Source organism: Cyprinodon variegatus, unplaced genomic scaffold (assembly GCF_000732505.1).
Source record: "Cyprinodon variegatus isolate N-32 unplaced genomic scaffold, C_variegatus-1.0 Scaffold42, whole genome shotgun sequence".
In the NCBI taxonomy this organism is placed as follows: domain Eukaryota; kingdom Metazoa; phylum Chordata; class Actinopteri; order Cyprinodontiformes; family Cyprinodontidae; genus Cyprinodon; species Cyprinodon variegatus.
In genome coordinates, this window is record NW_015150495.1 from 1,358,256 (window position 1) to 1,381,813 (window position 23,558).

General features: G+C 37.0%; 1 protein-coding gene across 4 annotated transcripts in view; it reads right to left on the reverse strand.

Moving 5' to 3' along the window:
* Window positions 1-23,558, reverse strand: part of dpp6 (dipeptidyl-peptidase 6) — a 329,860-nt gene that overhangs the window by 206,487 nt on the left and 99,815 nt on the right. The window contains exon 1 of one of the 4 annotated variants that reach the window (XM_015370173.1): window positions 22,949-23,085. The exons of the other annotated variants lie outside the window; for them this stretch is intronic. Within the exon in view, the coding sequence (XP_015225659.1) occupies window positions 22,949-23,035 (87 nt within the window). The 5' untranslated portion in view covers window positions 23,036-23,085. Of the gene's footprint in view, window positions 1-22,948; window positions 23,086-23,558 lie in introns of those variants that run through there. 4 annotated transcript variants of the gene reach the window in all.

Genomic DNA, 23,558 nt, shown 5'->3' on the forward strand with positions numbered 1-23,558 from the left:
ATTAATCCTCAAAATTCTAATAAAGTTTTTGCAGGGCAAAATTATATCATGCTTAAGGAGAGCTGTCTCTGGCTTTTTTTAAGAAACCATCATACACCAAGATAAAAAAATGCTGGCTTGATGGGTGGACACATTGGTAATATGGCTCAGAGAATTAACTACAGAGAGCAAGATGCCTTTTCCAACCACCTCCCCCCATTGCTTGCTCACAGAGAACTGAGTTCACACATCACTTGTCTGGCAGACCTGAGTCCCACCATAAAAAGTGATGGCTATAAATCAGAAACTAATATTTGAAATAAAGCTGACAACTGGAAGTGCATTTGGGTGGTTTCTGTCTGCTGTGTGCTGAAAATAGCCTTCTGGAAATGCCAAAGCACAACATGTGTCAGCGAGCAAGTTGTACATCTGAGCAGGGAAACGGTGCACCCAGACTGTCAAATCAAAGGGAAATCAAAACACTGCACGGTCGACCAGTCAAAGTGTCAATGAGGGCCTGTGAGACAGCGCAGCCTCCTGCTGAGCAAAAATATACGCTGATTAAGTGAGGACACCAGCACCTGGGGAGGACAGACAAGCTCATGGACATGCAAATGCTTCACTTTGACAACAAAGACTGACATCTAAACGGAAAACAGATACATTTTTATAGTGGTTTATTTAAAAAAACAAACAAAAAAAAATTTATGATTATCATCTAATGCCAAGAACCTATTAGAAAAACTACAAAAACTGTAATTGTTGCATTTATTGTGCATAATAATCAAACGTAATAATTCTATTATTTCTTTTCCCTTTTCAAGGGGAATTGTCAGATTAGAATTCATTTATATATGCATTTGTTTAATATTAAATTATATAGTACATAGTAAATGTGCTCTTATTGTGAAGTTTAGAGAGGGCAATTGTATTTTAAAGTCTAAAAAGGTCTTGTTTGATCAATTAATGGTCAATTCCTTTTTTCCTTGCAGCATGCAGCTAATGAGGTATTTTATTTGTTTATTTTGTAACCATTACTTCATATACTCTGCAATTTATTATTTGTCACATTAATGTTCATCTTTGTCATCATTATTTACTTTTCATGGTAGATTTGGAGAGACCAAGAAAACCGGTAAAGGAAAACCACTTGAGTTTGCTTATGCTTGTAAGTAATTCAACAAACAGTACAGAAATCAAAAGCTTCTTTAAAAAGCAAGTCCAAGACAAATCTTCATTCTTTCCAGTAATAGTCTAAGTCGAACCTTGAGTCTTAAAAGGACGATTCTCGCCTAAATCTTAATTGAGTTGTGTTTCTTTACAGCTTCAAGTCTTGAGACTTTAAAGGAGGAGTGTAAGGCAGGTCTGGAACATTTAGAACATGAGGTCAAGTCTTGACTTCTGCTTCAGTCTGTAGCACACGTGTTCAAGAGCCCTTAAAATTAAGCCTTTTTGAAAGAAATAAAATGTCGATCATAAAGACAAAACCTGCAAAAATGATAAATGATGAACATCAAAACATGATAGAACTGCCACCATGAGCAAAGAGAAACTGGCTGCATCAGTGTTCTGTAGTATAAATATTACTTTACATGAAACAGAGGGATGTGGAGGACATAGTTTAGACAATGTTTGGGGACCCATTGTTTCAATGAAGTATTTGTTCTGACATACAAGCCAAACAAGCACCCTCTGTGCCTGGCTGGAGAGACTTCTTTCATGAAAAGCCTGATAACAACAACTTGTCATTGAAGCAATTACGAAAACGCCATTAGCCAGCTGTGATCCTCTAATCAGACAAGGAAAAAAAAAGAGATGAAGGGAAACTATCTGCCTGAGTTTCCAGGATGATTTGGGGACACAACTGGGACATAAAGTCCGAAACCCACTCCCCCTCCGCTCTTTACATCAAATGGATAGATGCTAAGCGTTGGCAGCAGGGCAATAATTAGCAGCAACTGGCGCCAGAAGAGAAGAGTGCCTAATGGTGTTGTTGGGAGGCTTTGTACGTTTTTATATCCTCAACACTCAAGCTGCAGCTGTGCCGCGGGATCAGAGGGAGAGCGAACACATTCCTCGATTAGCTAGTACATGGCAACTGATTCTTTTATACGTACAGCTGGCAGTAGACAGGGGAAGAAAGATGCTGCCCACTTTGAACCGCTTTCTAGAGAGTGATGTGAAAACAAGGGATTAGGTGCAAGACAAAGTCAGTAGCTCAGAGATGAGCCATCATTCAGTTTCTCAGAAGCTAACACTGACTGAGAGGAGGCAAATGTTATGTCTCTGTAAAAAGGCTGCTTTCAAGGATTAAATTTTAAAACATCCTATCCACAGGAGAGGTTTCATTTCCACACACTGCCTCCGTTTAATGTAGTTAGTCTGAATTATGCTCCTAATTATATTTTAGCAGTTTCATCTACAAACAATTACACAAATTGGTTCACGTTGTCAAACAAACATGAATGTAACAGAGTTCAAATGGTGATTCAAAAAGTTTTTGCATTTTAAATGGATACAAGGTTGAGTGTCTTTTTTATATATAAAAAAAAACACCCTGTTCTGTCTTATTTAAACAGCAATGCTTGAGATACTGTCATTTAGAGCTTGTTAGTTAACTTTCATTATTTAAGTCCACAAATATTAGTGAAACACTTAATTAACAAAACTATTATGATTTGTCAAATGTGCATGTTTACAAGTTGCTCCATCTGGCTCAGGGTTTCTTGAACATTTGCAGGGTGCAATGAAATCTCAAGACTACCAAGGGATTCCAGGGAGAAATGTGCTGCCCAGTGTCAGAAAGATGGGTCTGTGTGTCTTGCAAACGGATAATGAGCCAAAACACACAGTTAAAAACACACAAGGATGGCTAAGGGGAAAACATTGGATGATTCTGAAATGTCTTTTTTGAGCCCTGACCTAAATCCTATTGATCATATTTGGAAGGAGCTGAAACATGCTGTCTGGAAAAGGTACCATTCAAACCTGAGACAACTGGAGCAGTTTGCATATGAGGAGTGGGCCAAAATACCTGCAGAGAGGAGCAATTGCTATTTACAGGAATCGTTTGATTGCAGTTATTGCCTCAAAAGGTTGTGCAACAAAATAAGTTATGGATACCATCATTTTGTCCAGACCTGTTTCATGAGTTTATGTTTTTAAATTATTCTGTTGAAGCAATTTTCATGGAAGTTGTTTCTGTTGTCATTTTGGGTTTCTCTTGCATTAAACACAGGGTACCAACAATTTTGTCCACGTGTGTACATATCTAGTACAGAGGGTACAGCCTTCACATCCACTGTGTCATTGTCAGTGTCATCGGTTGATGAGTACAAAATACTGTGCAGATTTCCCACAAAATGTGTAAGAGAAGAAAGTACTAGTGAGAAACCTTTGGTGCTCAAAATACACTAAATATATGCATACACTTTAACACACGCATTTCTGTCGTAGTTCTTAATTTGAGTGGTTTTGGATGAAGCTGCTTGTGCCTCTTGAGACGCCCAGTCCCCATCTATTAATCACTTCACAAAAAAGAATAAATACCTAAAAGGTACCCACTATGTGCCCATTTATTCTGCTTATTTTGCCGAACAGTGTTGCCATGGATATTTGATTATGAATTACGGGAAGCAGTACAGCACTGCAGAGGCAGGGCACCACTATTTTTTTTTACAAATAATGCTGAAAGTACACTCAGGTCCCAAAATTTAAGTTGGGTCCAACAGGAATTTAATGAATATAAATATACTGACATTAGTGCAATATTCTGGTGAAGATCCTCAGTCATCAAGGCCATAGTCATTCAAACAATCCACTGGACTTTGTTTCCAAGTTTGAAGACGTTTCACTTCCCATCCAGGAAGCTTTCTCAATTCAAAATGTCAAAAATTCCAATGAGTTCAAAACTTTACAGATTGGACCAAAGCAAAGCCTTGTTTTGGCTAACAAACATGCAAATTGAACCTGACGAGCAGGTCTGTCCCTTTGCAATAGGGGTCATTTTGTTTCTTTGGTAGCTTGTAATACCCCAAACTCTGTCTATGTCTCTAAAAGGGTGGTTATTAAAAGACAATATTGGTCTGGCTGAAAAGGTGAGGTGCTCTGTTCCCATGTAACGGGGTGGGGGTTACAATGATAGTGGGAAGGAATTAACTCATTCAGCGATTGAGTTGATTCCTTCCCACTATCATAGCACAGGTTCAATTTCCATGTTTCTAAGCCAGAACAAGGCTTTGCATTGGTCCACTCTATAAAGCCGACTGACCTTAGGTAGGGTGACCAAACGTCCGTATTTCCCGGGACATATCCGTATTTCACGTCCTGTCCCGGGCGTCCCGGGTTTTTTTTAGAAAGTGAGGAAATGTCCTGNTAGTCATTCAAACAATCCACTGGACTTTGTTTCCAAGTTTGAAGACGTTTCACTTCCCATCCAGGAAGCTTTCTCAATTCAAAATGTCAAAAATTGCATTGAGTTCAAAACGTTACAGATTGGACCAAACAAAGCCTTGTTTTGGCTAACAAACATGCAAATTGAACCTGAAGAGCAGGTCTGTCCCTTTGCAATAGGGGTCATTTTGTTTCTTTGGTAGCTTGTAATACCCCAAACTCTGTCTATGTCTCTAAAAGGGGGGTTATTAAAAGACAATATTGGTCTGGCTGAAAAGGTGAGGTGCTCTGTTCCCATGTAGTGAGGTGGGGGTAGCAATGATAGTGGGAAGGAATCAACTTATTCAGCGATTGAGTTGATTCCTTCCCACTATCATAGCACAGGTTCAATTTCCATGTTTCTAAGCCAAAACAAGGCATTGCATTGGTCCACTCTATAAAGCCGACTGACCTTAGGTTTACTTTTCTCATTGGCCATTGTGAAGAACAAGGGAAGCCTTCATGGCTAAGGATAAATATAGAAATTGGCTTTTAGTTTTAAGTACATGGACTGCAGACAAAAATGTCATTGTGAATTCTCTCTTCTGTGTGTTTAATAGATCTTTATTGGCAAAAATGTAAAAGATAAAATAAACAAAGTACAGTGTTTAAACATCTTTAACAAAGAGCAGTGAGGGAGTCAACATTAACAAAACGCTTGAAAGTATTCTTTAAAGGAAACATTAGATTTTCCTTAACTTTTGAAATTATAGAATGAAAATTTTGTCCAAATGAATTGAGTGTGGGATGTACATAATGAAAGAAAGAGGAAAATATATTTTTTTGCACTCATTGGTACAATAAAATTTAGTAAATGGAGGGAAGTTTAAAAATCTTAATAAGTCAGGAGCTGAATGCTAACCTATGGCTGAAAATAAATAGTTTGGCTTGCAGGGCTAATGGATGACTATAAATTACCTGACCTGTCAGCAGGCTCCCCTCTCAAATGCTCTGGTTGTGAGGTACCCCATCATTGTGATAAATTGAACTGGCACCACCAACGCATGGTTCCTCCTAGTTTCCCTCCATAATGCTGTGTCAGTCCTGTGTGGCACTATAAAAACACATGGGCGATCTAAACCACATAATAAGCCATGCATTATCCTGTGCCAGCTGGACAGTATAATCTTTTAAAATGATGCTCCATCCAACTTCCTCTGCTGATAATGCCCTCTAGCAGTGCCAAAGATGCCATTTCTCCAAAAGCATGCATCAAATTTACACAGATTGGTATGGATATGTGTGATAATCTACACCTTGATCATAAAAAAACATCCCACCTGATTTGATTGGAATGCCATTACATTCTCAGCAAGAATGAAATTGCCCCTCTGACAATGTAAAAGCATTTTATGCTCCTCAGCTTACAGACTGATGCACATTTTCATCTAAAAGGAAAAAGTTAAAATAAAAATTTGCATCTGACTGAGCCGGTTCAAATCACTTTTGGAGGTGTGTTACATTATTGCATGAGACTAAAAGTGGTTCAGTTGGATTATTCAGGGTTTTAAAGGACGTTTTTTTTACAATTCAAGTGTAAACTAAAAACGCATGAGTTGAAGAACGCCTACTCCTTGTGATTGCTCGCTCACTGAGCTTCCTTGATGTTTTTCTGTTGTCTTTGATCTTCATTTATTGTTGATTTTATTTGAGATGCTTTCAAATAAAACATATTTTTATGAATAAAAGCTCACACATTGGGTTTGATGATCCTAGAGTTTAAATAAACCATATTAGTCATATTGTAGTGTTTCTGGATGGTTTTACAAGTTTAAAGTTTTCTTATTTTCATTTGAAAATGTTTGAGTGACTGCAGCAGATTTTAACCGCAGGTTAAAAATCTGTGTCTGATCTCAGCAAACAGTCATGTAATGTTCATTTTTGTATTGCTGTGTGTGGAGCACTGCGTCACCAGGTTTTCTTGTGTGTATGCATGGTTTAAGCATGAGCCCCAATTCATTTACGGAAGAATAAGAAAAAAGGACAAACTCCACAAGAGTCATCTGGTAAGATTGCAGCAGGAAAGCCGGATCAGTGACTTTAAGTCAAATCTTTCTTGAATTGAGTTTGACAGATGTGAGAACACGCCATTCCACTCAGAGGCACCCCTCAGAGAAAGCTCGGATTAGTGAAAACAAGCCCTCGCAGAGTTTCAATCAAACACCTATGTCCCCCTCTCCAGAACAGCGACATTTCAAGCGAGAGCTCTGACTCAGGGAACCTGTGGCATTTCATTCTGAGATTAAAACTAAAAGAATAAAAAAATAATACAGCCATCTAGACCAAACTTTTTTCAGTTTACAAACATTCAAAGTCCCCTTTAAAAAAATTTATCTTTGAAGCTCCTGCCTCTGTGAGCTAAAAGTTTTAGAGCTCAGTTTCTCGTCCAACAATATGGTCGCCAAAATGTAAACAGCTTGTCTAATTTTGATCTGACAGTTGCAGGGAAACAGGCAAATATACCATTGATGGTGCAGAAAGACAAAAGCCTCATCATCTAAAGCACAACAACATGAATATTTGATTACAACATAAAAGGTCTGTCTTGTAGGTTTGTCTGACCATGCATACTAAGAGAGATTGTACTTATAAACCACTTTAGGTCAAACAATTATAAATAACCATAAAACTACAGCGGTATTTGAAGCCTATTAAATATTAGCAATGTTTTTGCAAAATCTCTTCATCAACACTTATTACTGCTGGTTTTATTCTTGAATTGTTCTCCAGCCAACTAATGAGACATGGAGCAGCATAACTAAGAAGGTTTTCACCAGCTTGTGATGTTCATATCTTGCTTTTGCACACTTGTTCAATGTGTGTATTACATATTCATAGAATGAAAAGAAAGCAAAAGTTCATTTATGAGTGAAAAAAAAGAACCTATTGATTTGAAAAATCAAAGCGATTTGAAACTCGTTTCTTCATCTTCTCTTTTAAAGAGAATTTAAACCTTGATACCATTTGAACCTTTTGTCCGAGTGGACATTTTCCCTACATCTGGTCCAAAAACCCCTGCATCTAATAGAGCCTATTGATTTTAAAGTTGTTGACAAAATCACATGCAAGGATTCAGAAAATTGTTTCGGTGGAAAAAAAAAAAAAAAAAATTAAGACACATTTTCAGTGAAAATGTCTTAAATTTCTCTAATCAGTCATGATGATTTAAAATAAAAATCCTGAAGTCCCCTAAACACACCTATACTGGTTCCTTTTGTGAAATCAAAAGTGATCTGCCATTAACTCATCAGCTGTATGTCATAATGACTTTAGGTAGGAGATGGATTAGCTGATTAGAATATTTAATTATTCACAGTGAAAAGTAAATATAAAAGTCTATGTGGAATATAAACCTTAAACATGTCTTTAATCAAAAAAAGAGGGTTGCCCTTTTAGCTGTTAACGATAAAACAAATAAATTCATTTCTAACTGTCCAAATTTCACAAGTTATCCTGGGAAACATGGGAAGCAATTCATAAACAACCTCTTACTACCACAATATAACATTGTTTTAAAATAAAATCCTTTTTCCGACGCATTGGTTTAACAGACAGGGTTAATTCTTAAGTTGCCGAAGCCCTTTAAATGCAATTCTGCTCCTGTTGGATTGATGCTTCTTGATCCACCCCTTAGGTGGGGATTTTTCTGCTTCATCAAACAGAAGACTTTAACTTATTTTGAGGAAGTTTCACCCAGTCAGAAAGAAAAAACATACAGTATAAATAAATGTATTCCTTAACTGCAGCTTTTTGCTTGATGGTCGTTAAACCATACCTCCATTTATTGCTCCCACAGCAAATTTGGATGTTATTAACAAGGTGGCTAAAGTTTTAAGTCAGATTTTTTCTAATATTTCCTAAATTCATATCATAAAAAGTATATATAAATATGGTGAATCTAATCAGGTTCAACTGAAATTAAAATTTGTACTGAAACAAAAACTTAAATTGCAATGTAAATTTTAGTTGACAATGAAAAAGTTTTTGATTCATTGATTCTCTGAACAAAAAGCCAGGTTTTATTTTCTTTTAGAAAAAACTTAACACATAAACACTCAAGACTATCAAACAGAGATAAAACAAAAGGAAGAGCAAATCTTTAAATACTTATATTGCTGGTAAACCCAGTCGTGTAAAATAATTATTCTGTAATCACACAGACTCTATAAACGCATTGTGTTCATATTGTACTCAGTGCATAACATGTAGATACTTAGAATCTACTCTTAGACTTTTTGACAGTCTATTCTCATTTATTTTTAATTCAAATGTACTTCTGCAACCTTTTCTTTAAAGGTTTACATTTGTAAGCACATAAAAAAAAACACCCTCCTTTAAAATACTTTACACTGGTTATAATTACATTAAGTACAAAGGGGTTAAAAACATGAATGAAGGTTACTTCAGAGACTGATGTCGAGCTAAATGTCTCTCTACTCTCTGCATTAACACACAAAACCAGACCCATCATTTTGCGGTGAGAATATTGAGGACTTGCAGCTGAACATGACTGTGGCAATTCGCTTAGAGGTTGTAGGAGTTGCCCTCTAATAAATTTCTCTGCAGTGACCAGTCTCCTGCTCATGAATAATAAAGGGGGCTGCACTGATCCTATTTTTCACCCAGACATCCAGCTCATCTAACATTTGACACTGCAATATCAGCCTCAAAGAGCCCAGCGCAGGGGCCCAGAATCTCCAAGCTGCACACACAGCAGAGCCGCAACAGAGTTAGTTTTCATTAAAGTGTCACTTACAAGGCAAGGTGATGGCAAATTCATTTGCTCTAAAGGACTGGGTCTTCCTGTCAGCCTGCTTTATAAAGACATACTGTAGAAGGTGGCGAGTTGCATGTATAAACGAATGAATTAAAGCAGCAGCTATTTTTCAGAAGTGATGAAGTCTTTTATTTAGGTTGCCTGCTGAGAAACTGTGCGTTTGAATGAAATGACTCCTACTAATAATTTCTAAGAAAGTCTGCTGAAGCTATTAGCAGTTCAGCAGAGAGAAAAGATCCCTCTGCGGCTCAGGTTATTTGTAAGAAAATATTTTTTCCTATTGTTACAATGATTTTGTTAATCACAAATTAAATCACAAATTCCCCATACATAGATTTTATTTATTTATTTATTTTGGCATCTGTAAAACTAACAAATGAACATTTGAAATATGTGATTTTTTTTTTTTTCAAACTGTTGTTAAATCTGAAAATCGGCTGCTCAAAGTCAGCACTACAGCCTGCAGGGAGTCTTGATCTTCTACTTAGTATAGCCAGAAACATTTTCGTTAGGTCAACAAGTCTTTTGTCCCAAACTTTTTATTAAAAAACAAAACAAAACAAAAAACTTTTAGCCATTGTTTTCCAGAAATGACCATAAAAGGAGTGATTACATCACCTCAGGGACCTCCAATTCTCATAGCTTTACCCTCAAAGTGGATTAGAGAAACCAGACTGAAGGAAAAACAACATTTCCATCAGGAAATCACAAATGGATGTTTAATCGCTCCCTGTCAACACAATAGAATGAGAAAGCACTCTTACTTTTCCCCATGGACCCATGAATGAAATATTGTTTGTGGTCTAAAAATCTCTGCAGATGAAGTTCTTAGCTCCTCAGTTGCAGGAGTTAAAACTTTAGATAGACTTTTTGGCTCTTTCAAAATGGCACCAACACCTACATAACAATGTAGTTCAAACCATCAGAATATAAATGAACTATTACTTGCATAAAAAAGAAAACTTATGCAGCTTCCATGCAATTATACTGTGGTGACCCGAAATGGACCACCAAGAAATAAATGGTTGAAAAGATATTGAAAAATGACTTGATTTACATCCAAACGAAGTCTAAATGTGGTTGAAAAGTGAAAGGTGAAAAGCCGTAATTTTCCGGTTGTTGAAAAACTTATTATTGGACTAAAGTGAGACAAAATCAGACCGACCAAACAAAGCCCAATTTTCAATCAGTATTTCTGGACTAAATCAAGCCAATAAGGGACATACTTAGCCTAAAAACCAACGTCTTAATGACGTTTGTGTCAGCCTGGCTGTGTGTTTCCTGGATGGGTCCAACTATGGAGCTGGTTTAAAGTTGCGTTTTGTATCTCAGCTTCTTTTTCTGTCTGCTTCTGTCTCCTTGAACTCCAGTCGGCCTCGGCAGATGGCCAATCACACTGAGTCTAGTTCTGCTGTAGGTTTCTTCCTGTTAAAAGGAAGTTTTTCCTCTCCACTGTCACTGCAAGCATACTTAGTTTGAGAGATTGCCTTCGAGTCAATCAGTCGATGCAATCAACTGGTTTTCCTTAGATAGAAAACTTTGAATCAATTTGTATGATCTGGTTGAAATGTAAAGTGCCTTCAGATGACGTGTTGTGAATTGGTGCTATATAAATAAACTGAATTTAATTGAATTCCTTAGTGGAACAATTGTACTGTCAATATTTAATCTCATTCAAGCTGGAGTTTCCTATCATTCTCCACTTCGTTGATTGTTCAAATGATTGTCAGCTTTCTTCACATGTCACTGGAAAGTTTGGTTTTCTTTGGTTGATATCTCTGTTTGTGGCACTACAGTGGATGCTACTATCATGCCTGTCATGGTTCTCCCTTTTTGGACTTCTATTTGCATTTTTTTTTTTTTTTTGAGTTTTTTGTTATTTATGTCATTGTGTTTTGTTGATCTTTGGTTTCTTTTCCATTTTGTGTTATATTTAAGCTGTTGCCCACTAGTACAAGTCTCCTTTCCCCTTAGCTCCCTTCTAGTTACTTCTATCCACACATGCTCCATATTAGCACATTAGCCCATTATTCATTCTGTTCCCCATATATGCACCTCTTCTGCAGTTCTTCGTTGCTGGTTTCTTGTCGTTGCTTTGTTCCTCATGTGTGTGTTGGTTTTTGGGTTTTCTGGATTTCATTTCTGGATTTGTGTTTTTTGTTGCCATCTTCATTTCATTAAACCTGCAAAACTTCATCTCCGCCTCCTTCTACTCTGTGTCTCGATCCATGCCATATCTGAAACAATGGAAAAGCATACAGAAAAGTCGACTTTGACCTTAAAGTGAGTCGCCCTAAGGTCCAAATAAAAAGTAGACCATTAAAAGCATCCCTAAGATGTTAGGTGCAATAGAATGAGACGGGTTGACAAATTGAAAATCTTGAGAAGAAAATGCCTGAGGCTTTGGTATAGAGGTCTGCCCCTTTATTACAACAACATCAGTACAAACAGACATCAAAATACCCAGTGGATTCCCTGATCTGACAATAACCTCAGAAAGAGGCCCAACATACAGTGTGTATAAATACTGCATGAAGCTATAAAGCACCCCAGTCTTCGTAGGTCATCAATTACGTGTGAGTAATTCTCAGACCACATGTGGGGAAATATGACCTGAAGCAGGAAAAAAAAGGACAAAAAAAGCCATAGTAGTTAGAAAGTGACTGATTCTAGTATGGTAAAGCTGGTGAAGTTTCTTTACACAGTAGATTTCAAGACAAGAAGATTTGTCAATTAAACTGTAAATATTCCTTAAAAGCAAATGAATGGAGGATTATCTCCCAAACAAGGTTAAGAATCTTAGTAGTCTAAGCAATGCAGCTGTAATGTTTCAAGATTTATGTAATAAAATGTAGAAACTGGTCCTGCTTTAGTTTGCTTTTTGGAAGAACATTTCAGGTTCTGTTCTTTCATTCGTTTATTCAACCTTCTAAACCTGAAATATTCCCAGCACCATTGGCTGCAAATATAATCCAAAGAGTGATCGATTTGCTCCGGCACTGAAAAGCTAAAGCGATGGTGTTTTCATTTCATTTATATTTTTATGAAAGGCTACACTTTAAGATAATCATTGCTCTATGCAAAAAATTTGCTCCACTTTATGTAGGACTCTTCTTTTTTAGGTATCAATTATTTTCCTTTTTAGTTGTTGCTAAGCTTTTCAGAAAAGGTCTGAAGCTGAAAAAAGGAGAAAACTTACAAAAGTTAGATTAGGTATTTCATGCTAAGATTTCTTTTGACTTTACCTTTTCCGGTTGTTGTGCACGCCTCCCTCCAATTTCATCCGTTTAAAATTGTAGTCATTTAGATTCTTTCCTTTTCTACACTTTTTTAATATATCTATAAATATTTAGAACAACTTTATGGGCAACAAATGTGCTGATATAATCAGTGAAAGCAGGGGGATCGTTTGATGTTGTATCAAACAGGAATGTTTGATGATGAAAATAAAATCATATGACAAACTATTTTAAGATTTGACCCCTTGTTGTGCTAGAAGCAAGTTACTGGAGGTCTGATAAAGATACAAAAAAAAAAACTAAGTAACATCGACAAATATTCCTTATGAAGGGACTCAAGCTCCCATCAAGACATAAATTCAAACCTGATGATCTGTAAACCTATTATTGTGTAAAATCTCTGAAATGCCTTGTTAAATGAGAATTCAATAATTCAATTAAACATCTACAAATGTGCTCATGTTTCACTGTTCAATTAACTGACTAACTGCTCCAGGAGTCATGGGGAGCACATTTTATAAAGGTAGCAACGGTTCACAGGCTTCCATTTTCCAACCATTAGTACATTCTCCTTTGCAGGAAACCAATGACACGCTGCCACTGATTCCCTGCAATCAGTCACACAATACCTTCCTGTCACTGCAGCACTCCAACAAAAGACGATGGAGGAGATATGAAGAAAGAGAGCTGGAAACCAAACAGGGGGAGCAGAGAGGCATTGATAAATGAGGGAAAAGGTACGGCGTCTGTTTTATGAGTTGATGAAAAAGACAAGATGGGGAAGAACGAGCACTTTGGCACAGTCCTTTTACAGAGAGCAGCCGAGCATTAACAGGCGCATATCTGGGAAGGAAACGGTGGAGACGCAAATCAATAGATTTCTGATCAATGCAATGTCTTTTTGAAAGAATAACAGCCTTCAAAGGCTGATAAAACTTTACTAGTCCACAGGTTCAAATGTCCCAGCAGCCTTAAAACAAGTCATTATGCTTCCTACTCACTCAGCTGTAGGGCTGTAAAAGTTTCAGATCTTCTTTTTTCTTAACTTTAATCCTAATTTTTTCAGAGGAAAGTAGGGCATTGTATTGTTTCTCTGAACTAAGGTGAGAGCAAAACGCATGACCTTCATTTACCTCAAAACAAGATGGTTTGGGGAAGCGCGTCCAAAACAATGATCATTACAATTTAAGGTTAAGTTAGATTTTTAGAGGTATTACATTTGATATTTTGAAAGGTCCATAATTTGTGTTTACATGAATGAAGATGGGTGTCTGTAATTAAAAAGATACAGTTGTACTGTATTAAGAAACAACAAGTGGTAAACTCTTTAATAAAAAAGAGCTATGTAAATCTTAGGATCCTCCATTTTGGACAGGATATGTCCACATGAGGATGACCAGTGTATCCTAAACAGTGTTATGCAACCTTTTAATCAGAGAGACACTTTTAGTGCAGAAAATCAAAGCAAAAAAAAAATAAGTTAAACTGGAAAGAAATGGCTGGATGAAAGAGTTCAACCACTCATTTAGGGTGTGCTATAGAAGGGATGCATCTAGAAAAAGCCCAACAAGAGGAGTCTGCATCTCTTTCTTTATTACAGGCATGTCTATTTTCGGTTCCCGAGGCTCGCTGTCCTGTTGGTTTGAGAAGTTTCCCTGATTCAGCATAGCTGATTTCCACTGGTGGCTTGTTAATTGGATTTTGCTGAACACAGTTATCTGAATCAGGATTTTTAAAGGAGAAAACATCAAAAATCTGCAGGATAGCTGCCCTTAAAAACTGACTTTGGACATGCCTGCCATGAGGGATCCTCTGGGGAAGTCAAACAGCAACAACCACTCACTTTTTGACAATTAGATGCTCCAACACCATCAGATATGATGGTCCGGCTTCTCACAGTTCCATACATTATAAAATCACTCACTTATTAGCCTATACTTTAAACTACGCCTAAACTGGATTTTTTATTCTAGGATTGTAAAAATAACCATGACATCTTTAGTTGTATGAAAATTATTTGGATTCCAACATTTAATACAAGGGTAATAATTATAGGAAATATAGCAATTTGTAACAAATATATGTTAAATAATAAGACAGATATCTGTCTGTACTGCTTCCAATTACAGACACTCCGATTTCTTAGCAGGATTGCTGAACTCCAGATGGTCTTTGCTTCTATTTGCTTAGCTAAAGAAGGTACAAAGAATAATGTATTCTTTGTACATACCCCATTCTGTTTTAATTAGATGGTTTTTTTTTTTTTGATTTATTTCTTAGGAAAAGAGAAGAAGAAAAAAGAATGAAATGACTAAAAATAAAGTTATAATAAGCAAAATATAAGTGATGTGTTGCATTCATCCACAACTTCATACAAGAAACAGCCGACAAAAATAAACAGTGGTGTGAAATGAAGCCTAGGCAAAAGTTCAACTGAAGAAACTAAATTACTTACCCTCATCCATCAGAGGCTCATCTGCCTGTAACGCAAACCAATACGCCCTGAACTGCACCTCCAAAAACCCCAATCAGCATCCAGTGTTCATCTTAAAAGGTCTTCAATTCCTTGTTGCGCTATGTCTGATTTTTACTCAGATGACCCCGATTCAACCCACCTCCATCCCCTCCTCCACCATCGTAACTAAAGCTTCATCAGAGTGTCATTCCTCCCGGACTCTTACTGCGTTCTCTGTCTCATCTTACTGTATATCGCCATGTTGAGAACGGTTCTACCAGAGGTTTCTTCCCAATGGGGAGTTTTCCTCTCCACTGTCGCTTCATGCTTGTTCATCATGGACAAGTTCATGCAAACATGCGTTAATCCAAGCTGGACATCTATCTTCCAGGTGAAGCACTAGTATCAGCTCACGCAGTCTACTGGATCTCAACCAATACAACTCAAGTACATCGTCTTGCCAACCAGCAGCCTATGGACTGAACCTACTTCATCTATCTCCACTCCACCACCAGTTTCAGGCCTGGGAGGAAACATCCATGCTCTCATACACCTGCCTATGCATATTAAAGTAAAATCCAGTGCAAATGTTTGGGGTTTGAGCACCAAAGTCTTAAATAATTGTATCAATAAAATTGTCTTTTCTTTCCATGTGAGTTTTTCAGATTGAAATACCTATAAAAGCTTATCTGAAGTGAAGTCTCATTACATATTTCTAAGGCTTTTGATTTCTGAAATAAAGAGAATTGTAACAAAATGCCCTGAAAAAAGGCAGAGAAAGCCTGTCACCACTTGCATACCTGGAGTCCAAAGATCTTTATTTATATTTTACTGATTCAGAATGCATCTCTGTGCCAAAAACAATCTGGACACTACATTAATTCAATATGTTATTGAAGTCACACATTTAATAATAATAATAATAATAGATTTTATTTGTAACGCACCTTACATTTCAAAGAAATCTCAAAGTGCTACAGAGACCAAAAGAAAAAGAAAAAAACAAAGACAAAAATAATAACAATAGTAATAATAAAAACAAAGAACAAACTGTAGGGCTTACAGCAATACATCCTACACCGAGCGGCACCAAAAACCAACAATTGAAACCAACAATTAAAACTACAATTTAATCTCAAAGTGCTACAGAGATTAAAATAAAAATTTGTTTTGATTGAATAAATCTTTTTCACTTTTTCATTCTCATCATTATCTGCAAGTGAACTGAATGTTTTTCAAGGTGGTCTAATAAGGAGAAAAATTGCTGATGAAGGGGACCTATTATGGTTGCATGAACTCGTTACACAAACAAAGATGATTAATTATTTAACCCAAAGCAACTAAAAATAATGAACTGACCAAGCAGGTTATATTGTACTCTACAAAGGGCAACATACATGTTAAAACACACTGCCTACCTGGCATTGTTTTTAATTATTTATCAACTTTGTTTCAGTGAGGATCTAGAGTATTATGAAATATTAAAAAACAACAAGGTAAGCATTACTGAGTGGCTCAAAGGGATGGTGATGGAATGGTGGGGTTGAGGTGGTACTGTTGGTTTTCATTAAGTCAGGATTTTTTTGTACCCAAAGATAAACTTAATTTCACTTTAGAGCTGTTTAAAATAACATAATGTGACATTCAATCTGTCTGGATTCTTTAATCTAAGTTCTTTTGTTGTTGTTGTTTTTTTTTATCTTAAAGAGACATAAAGAGTACTTAAAATAGCCTTTTTATTTGACACTTTTTGACTATTGCATTTTTAGATGAGAAGACTGACACCTTAGTAGTTCAGAACCGATGCATATAAGAGGCCTATTTTCTTGAATTTACTTTGGGTTAGAAGTTCTAACTCTGTTCTACAGATGGGACATGAAACATATTCATGTTAAATTGGCCTACGCAAGTATGTCTTTATTTTAGGGGTTTAGAAAACAAAGAAAGAAGCTCCGACTCAAGCAAAATTAGCCTTCAGTAGAGCTAAATTGTAAATGGCCTTTACTTACAGTAGTAGCCATTCAAAATTTTCCCTCTTTCTTTGATGGGCCCTTAGCTGGTACTTGGCTGGTCCCCCTTCCTTTTTAAACAGGTGGCCCCGATTAACAGTTAACAAGGCATTTTATACATTTCCAGTCTGCCACATCATCACATCATTATATATACATGTTAGCCTAAAAATCTTTGATTACTTGTGGCTCCTTACAGTACGAGAGCTACTGTTTCTCCAGTACGTTATCGTCCATTTCTCATAGCAAGTGGCTTAGTGACAGTAGTAACACTGTTGCATCTCAGTTCGGTGAACGTTTCACAAAACCTGAACTTTAACCTTTAATTACACAATTTACACGAACTGACAAACTTTATGTGATGGTGCCATGTGATAGATTACATTAACCCTTTAAAGCCCGATCCAAGAATAAAACAGAACAGAAAATAACTTTTTTTTTGGTTTGAATTCCTTATTTGCCCTTTTAACAAAATATGTAAAAAGAAAAAACAGAAATACATTTTTGATATAAATAATTCATTACTATGCGATAAGTCAAGATTATNGGATTTTGAGCAAAGTTTTTACCATTAAATTATGCAAAAGGTGTCAGACGCAAAACATTTCAGAAACCGTATGTATCAAATACGATACATTTGGCATTACAGGGTTAATTAGTCATCTATGCACTAATTGCATAATGTGCATACAGCACTTGAGTGTAATAAGGTTTTGCTTTTTGTTTTTATTAATGAAAGGTGGCAACCTTAATACCACCCAATAGGGGCACTAGCATTTTTACAATTGGTCCCAGAAAACCCCACCTGAAGTCCAAAAGGATCCCTGGAATTTGGTCCCAATAGGAATTTAATGAGTTTCTACTTACTTCAGGTTTAGATTTCTTTTCTCTCCAAACTTCCCATGAGAATATTTTTTGTCAGTGTTCTGCAGAACTTTATTTGAAAGTTTATATTCAAGGGGACAAAGAACATCAAACGAAGCATAGAATTTAGGAAAATGCAACAAAAAAAATATATAATAATACTGAATTGTTGTCATGTTAATAATTTAACAATGACTGTTTTGTGTGGATTTCTGTCAAAATGTTAGCATCCTTTCTTTGATTTCTTTGAAGGGACTTAAAACCACAGCTGCTCAGTGGCAGGGGAAAAAAATCCTGCTTTTGAAACTTTAGAGTTTTTGTTTTTCTTTTTAAACAGCAGCATGGATTCAGAATGGCCACCTCACCACACATTAATTTAACTTAACGAACCTGTCCAACATGTAAAATGTTTGAACATTACTGCTCTGGTTCAAAACAACCAGAAGTGTAAGAATTTATTAAATTAAACAATATTTCAAACTGCAGCAGTTTTCCGTCCCCTGAAAAATCTTCTTTAGAACTGGAGCTACTCAGGGGAGCCGTAAGTTTGACTTTCTTTCCTTTCAGAACATGAAAAGGAGAAAAGTCAGTACCATCTACTGCATAAAATTGTGATTTTTATTTATTCTCAAAGAAAAGAAGAGAGTTCCAATTTTGAAGAATTAACTTTAATGCTCCATGAAGTAAAATAAATCCTGTGGACTTTCAGAGATTCTTGACCAATCGCAGCTTTGTAATCTGTTATGGTGGCCAAACGCAAAATGCAGCAGGAAAATGTCTGACTAAGTCTGCTGAAGAGAGAAGAAGACGAAAAAACATTGTCCTTCTGTATGTGAGGTATTTGTCAGTGCATTTTCAACCGAAGACCACTCTGAGACAGAAACTGGTTTATATGAAAAAATGGGACACCTAAACACAACCTTAGCTGTGTGCTATATGCAGCCCAGTGCAGGACAAAAAGTTCAGACATCTTCAGAGCAGCTACATCTATGGATGACCCAATACAAAAGGTTCAGAATCAATGGTTCATTTAACCCATGCTGGTTTAGAGGCGAGCAAACGAAACAATATATGATAAACATGGAAAACCAAAAAAGTGAAAGTGATACAGTATGTCATGTTGCCTAATTAGTAACCTTTTTTCTGACGAAACTGAAAAGGAAAACGGCATGAAAAATCAACATGACTGTTTATCAAGCTTTTATAGACACAAAAATGGGGCTGAAACTTGCACTTGCGACTATCCACTCAGAGATTGTGATTTATCAAAAACAAAGTTGGTGAGGAAATGTGCCGGGGGAAACTGGCAACGCTACTAAGGGGAACTGGACCCACATTGCATCATAATTTCTCTCAGACATTTCAATTCACTTCATACAAAATCACAATCATAGATCCACGTTATCAGATCAAAAACAGCTGTGTGATATTTGCTGGCACTGACAGGTCCAGTCACACATAATAAAAAAGCCATCTGAAATTTAAAATCAAAGTCTGAACATACTTTAATGATTCCTCATCATTACATTCCCCTTATCTGTGATCATATGACAAATGAGTCGTCATATGACAGGTCAACAAATGAATGTAACAGAGCGAGAGTTAGTCACAAGAATTGCTGTAAACATTTAAAAACCATTGAACTACCTGTGGGTAATGGATGATTTAACTATATCAGGGACTTTTAATAATAATAATAATAATAATAATAATAATAATAATAATAATCATAATAATAATAATAATAATAATAATAATAATAATAATAATAATAATAATTAAAGTTTATTGATCTCACAATTGAGAAATTCACTTCTGCATCTTAACAAATCCCCTTGGGAATCAGTGGGCTGCCACTGTGGGGCACTTGGGGAGCAATCAGGGGTTAAGGGTCTTGTTCAGGGACCCAGAGTGGAGGCTGTGGGGATCGAACCGTGTACTTGTAACCTTCTCAGAGCACAAATACACTGCTCTAACCACTTGGCCAACACTCCCTCTTTTTCAAATGGGAGAATTGAGTGTAATTGGATGTTCAAGGAGTATCAATGTTTCCTGACCAGTTATCAGGGGCAGGGGGATAGTTCGCCCATAGTGCCAAATTTAGGATCACCCCTGGCTAAAAACTGTCACATGATCTGGATCATTACCAAATTTATATGATTTTTTCTCTGGCATTAGCCACACTTCCTGTTATTAAAGTCTATAAAATCCATTTATAAGTTTTCAGTTGATCCTACTAATAAACTAACAACGTTCCATTTTCCTGTGTTTTTGTCTTCAGAGAAATACCTGTACGACGCTGAGGCTGTCAATACTCATTGCTGCCACCCTCTGGTTTAGTGAGGAACTACATGTTCCGCCAAATATCACTATCTCATAATGTTAAAGAATTGTTAAAATAATTATTATATCCAGATTATGATTTGGATCATGACCAAAGTTTAATGGATTGTTCTTTGTTCTTTGGAATGGGGGAAACTTCTGATAAAAATGTCCTCAAAATCCATCCATAACTGTTCAAGTTACCCTGTACACAGTCAGACAAACACTCACAAACAGCCCTAAAACGTAACTGGGGAGGTAATATATTGTAGTAATATATTGTAGACATGTCATGAACATGACCAATTTTGCAGATATTAAACCTTATAGAGGTGTGTGGCTTCCCCTGTTCATCTATTTTCTTTTTCTTTCTTAATTAAAGCTGTTAACCATTCAGTGGTTCCTGTCGTCTCTTATCAGCGGAAATTAGTATTAAAATCAACAAATAATTGACTCTTCACAAGAAAACAAAGATGAGCAAAATAATTCTGTAAATTTATCCATAAATCTGAGATATTGTGGAAGCTCATTGGTAGAATTCTCTTCTGACAGAAAGAAGGACAGCTGAATATAAATTCACTTCATTTTATCCTCCGGAGGGGGGAAACATTTATTAAAATTCTGAATTCCTACTGCTGTCTCCAACACCACATAAGTTCAGTGCTATATTGTCAGACATCTCAGTTTTCCCCCAACTCACATTTCATCTCAGGCTGCTTTTATAGTTTCCACGTCGCACTATGTAGTTGTACGCGCACGACTGCACGCTCTGTCGAAAACTTCCTGGAAATCTCTTAGTTTATGACCTGATTGCATGCGAGTCAGCCACTAAGAACCCTGTTTTTGCCAAGATTCGTAGGTGACTTCCAGCATGTAGACACCCTGTCCACATGCTGCATTGTCTGTGTTTCCAACTGAGCATAAGGTCACAAATAGGACTACATAAGGCAGTACAATTGCTTCAATATTCGGCAAGCCAGCCAGAATTCTACATTCTACATTATCACAGTGAGCAATAACCGCAAAGCTTATAACTCACTGTGATATTTTTGTTAATATAATTGTCCACATCAAAAGGTGTCATTGATATTACTTCCTTTAATTTATTTTGGCTAACAAACACATTCATCTGACTCTCCACCTCTCACACAAACATCTTGTTTAAAATCCTCATTTTCCTCTCTGTTGTTTGCGGTTCTCATTTTTAATAATTAAATAACAATGATCAGCTAGCTCATTTATATAAACAATAACATTTATATGGTGCTTAGCATGGACCATTTATGATGTAATGTGGGGGATAGAGCATGAGGAGGAGCGTTTTATACAAACTTTAAGGTACAGCTGTGATCTATCAGGAAAAATTGCTTGGTTTCATGCGTCGGTACAGTTTAATAAATCTGTTTTGTTTCTTGGTATACTCTGTTTTTGCCTTGTGGGCATTAGTATGGATCCCATGCAATCCTTGATAAATGAAACCCCTAAAATGTATAGTGATGCTGATACTTCTTAATATAAGAATTATATTTTATGTAGATCTTATTGGAAATTTCTAAAATACAGAAAGATACATTTATAAAAGTACAAAAATTTTCTTTCATGATCACCACAACCTCTACACACAAATCATGTAGAGGCATTCCAAATCTAAATATTAGGGAATGTTTGGAATTAAACTGATTTAGAAATAAAAATGTATTTTAAAAACATGTCCTTGGTCAGTTTATTTCCCTGGGTTTCCAACGGCTCAAGCCTTTTGTTGAAGATTAATGCAGAATGCCACAATCATATTTTTAAAATTAGTTTGTGAGCAAAACAAAAAACGGTTCAACCACAACCTCTCACACAGCTTTCATTCAGCTTTAGTGGTTTTTTTTCCCTATATATATATAAAAAAAAGCCTCAAGAAAACTGACGTTTTATAGAAAACATCTGAACCAATTTCATTCTGACAAATAGAGAACTATCAGAGATTTATTGGCACAAAGAAATAAACCAAAGGCTTCATCACACCCTGATGTCCCAGAATTGTCCACCAAAAACAACTAAAAGCCAGAAAAGAGGTCTGAGCAGGAGTGTTGAGTCTTTTTCACAGATGCCTGTCCAGATTGACACTTAACCGAGTGCGAGTCAAGCGAGGTGCAACGCTGCAAAGTGCAAATCAAATAGCAGAGAGTAAAGGTCGACAGTGTGAAATGGGGAGAGTTTAGCCACTGCACACGACAAGTGATGGAGATTAAAGTGAAGGGAAAGCTCTGGGCTATCTAAAGACAGCACCACTGATGTGGGCTGAAGGAAAAGAAAGCAAAGAGCAACCTGAGCACGGTGAGGATCAAGATGCACTTCTGAATTAACTCCAGATTTTAAAGCAAGCCAAACCCTCTGTAGTCAGCACTTGACTCTGAGCAGATAGAGTCTATCTGTACCCTTTTAAAGCCATCGTCAGCAGGGTAATACAATATTGACTGGCTTCTTCTGTGCTTCAAACAGCCTTTCTTTAGGGTTTTTAGGAAACGTATCACAGAGTTTCATTACATCTGAGAGGGATCACGGCTAAAGAAACCAGCAAACTTTGAGGCTGACTTTTTCCTGTGGGTTTTATCTAAGTTACACTTTTAAGACACACAAAGTTAGTATGCTAGAGTCTTAATCGGATTGAAAGAAAGAGATAAGATGATGTTTTTTTTAACCAAGCAACAGGGGGATATGTAATTTTAATTTGCGTTGATTGAATTCTCCAGCTCTCAAATGAAAGAGAATATGATTAAGTTGAAGCATGCATGTTCCCAAAGCTTTTCTACTCCTTGTTTGGCTACACTAAGAATCCAGTTCTCTAAAACTTTCCCAATCGCCCCAAAAAAATCAAACTCACCCTCCAGAACTTCTTGGCTGTCTCCACCCTGGAAGGTTTCCTGTGAAGACCAAGCGGGGTCCCCAGCGGATGGTCAAACATCATCATGAGGGAGCCTCTCTGAGCAACCTGACGCCTGCCAGCTGCTGCTCCTCTGACGAGACACTGTCTGCCTCAACAGCCCACCAAGCTTTTCCCATTCAGGCAGAAGCTGCCCCACCCAAAACCATTACACCGTGCACTTCCCAGCAAATACACGCAAACAACAACCTCCCCTCAGGATTAAGCGTCTGCAAATTCTGCAGCTTGGCATGACTATTAGTGGGTCATAATGGGGGGGGAGCAAGGCCAAGATTAGCTCTCCCCTTCTCAAGGAGTCCTCTTAACAATACCTCTCCATTATCATAGGGCCAATATGATTAAAGGGCTTAAGCTAATGAGGAGGATGATAGAAATGCAGCAGGAGAGGAGCGGGGTGATGGAGGGTGAACAGAGGTAATTCAACACCTCTGTTTGAGATGCCACTGAGGGAACAATCAGTGCTAAACTGTTTATTCAGCCATTAGAGCTTCAGCATGGAGTCCCGACAGGTGAGGGGCTGATTTGACATCAGAAGTTTGCAGCTGTGTTG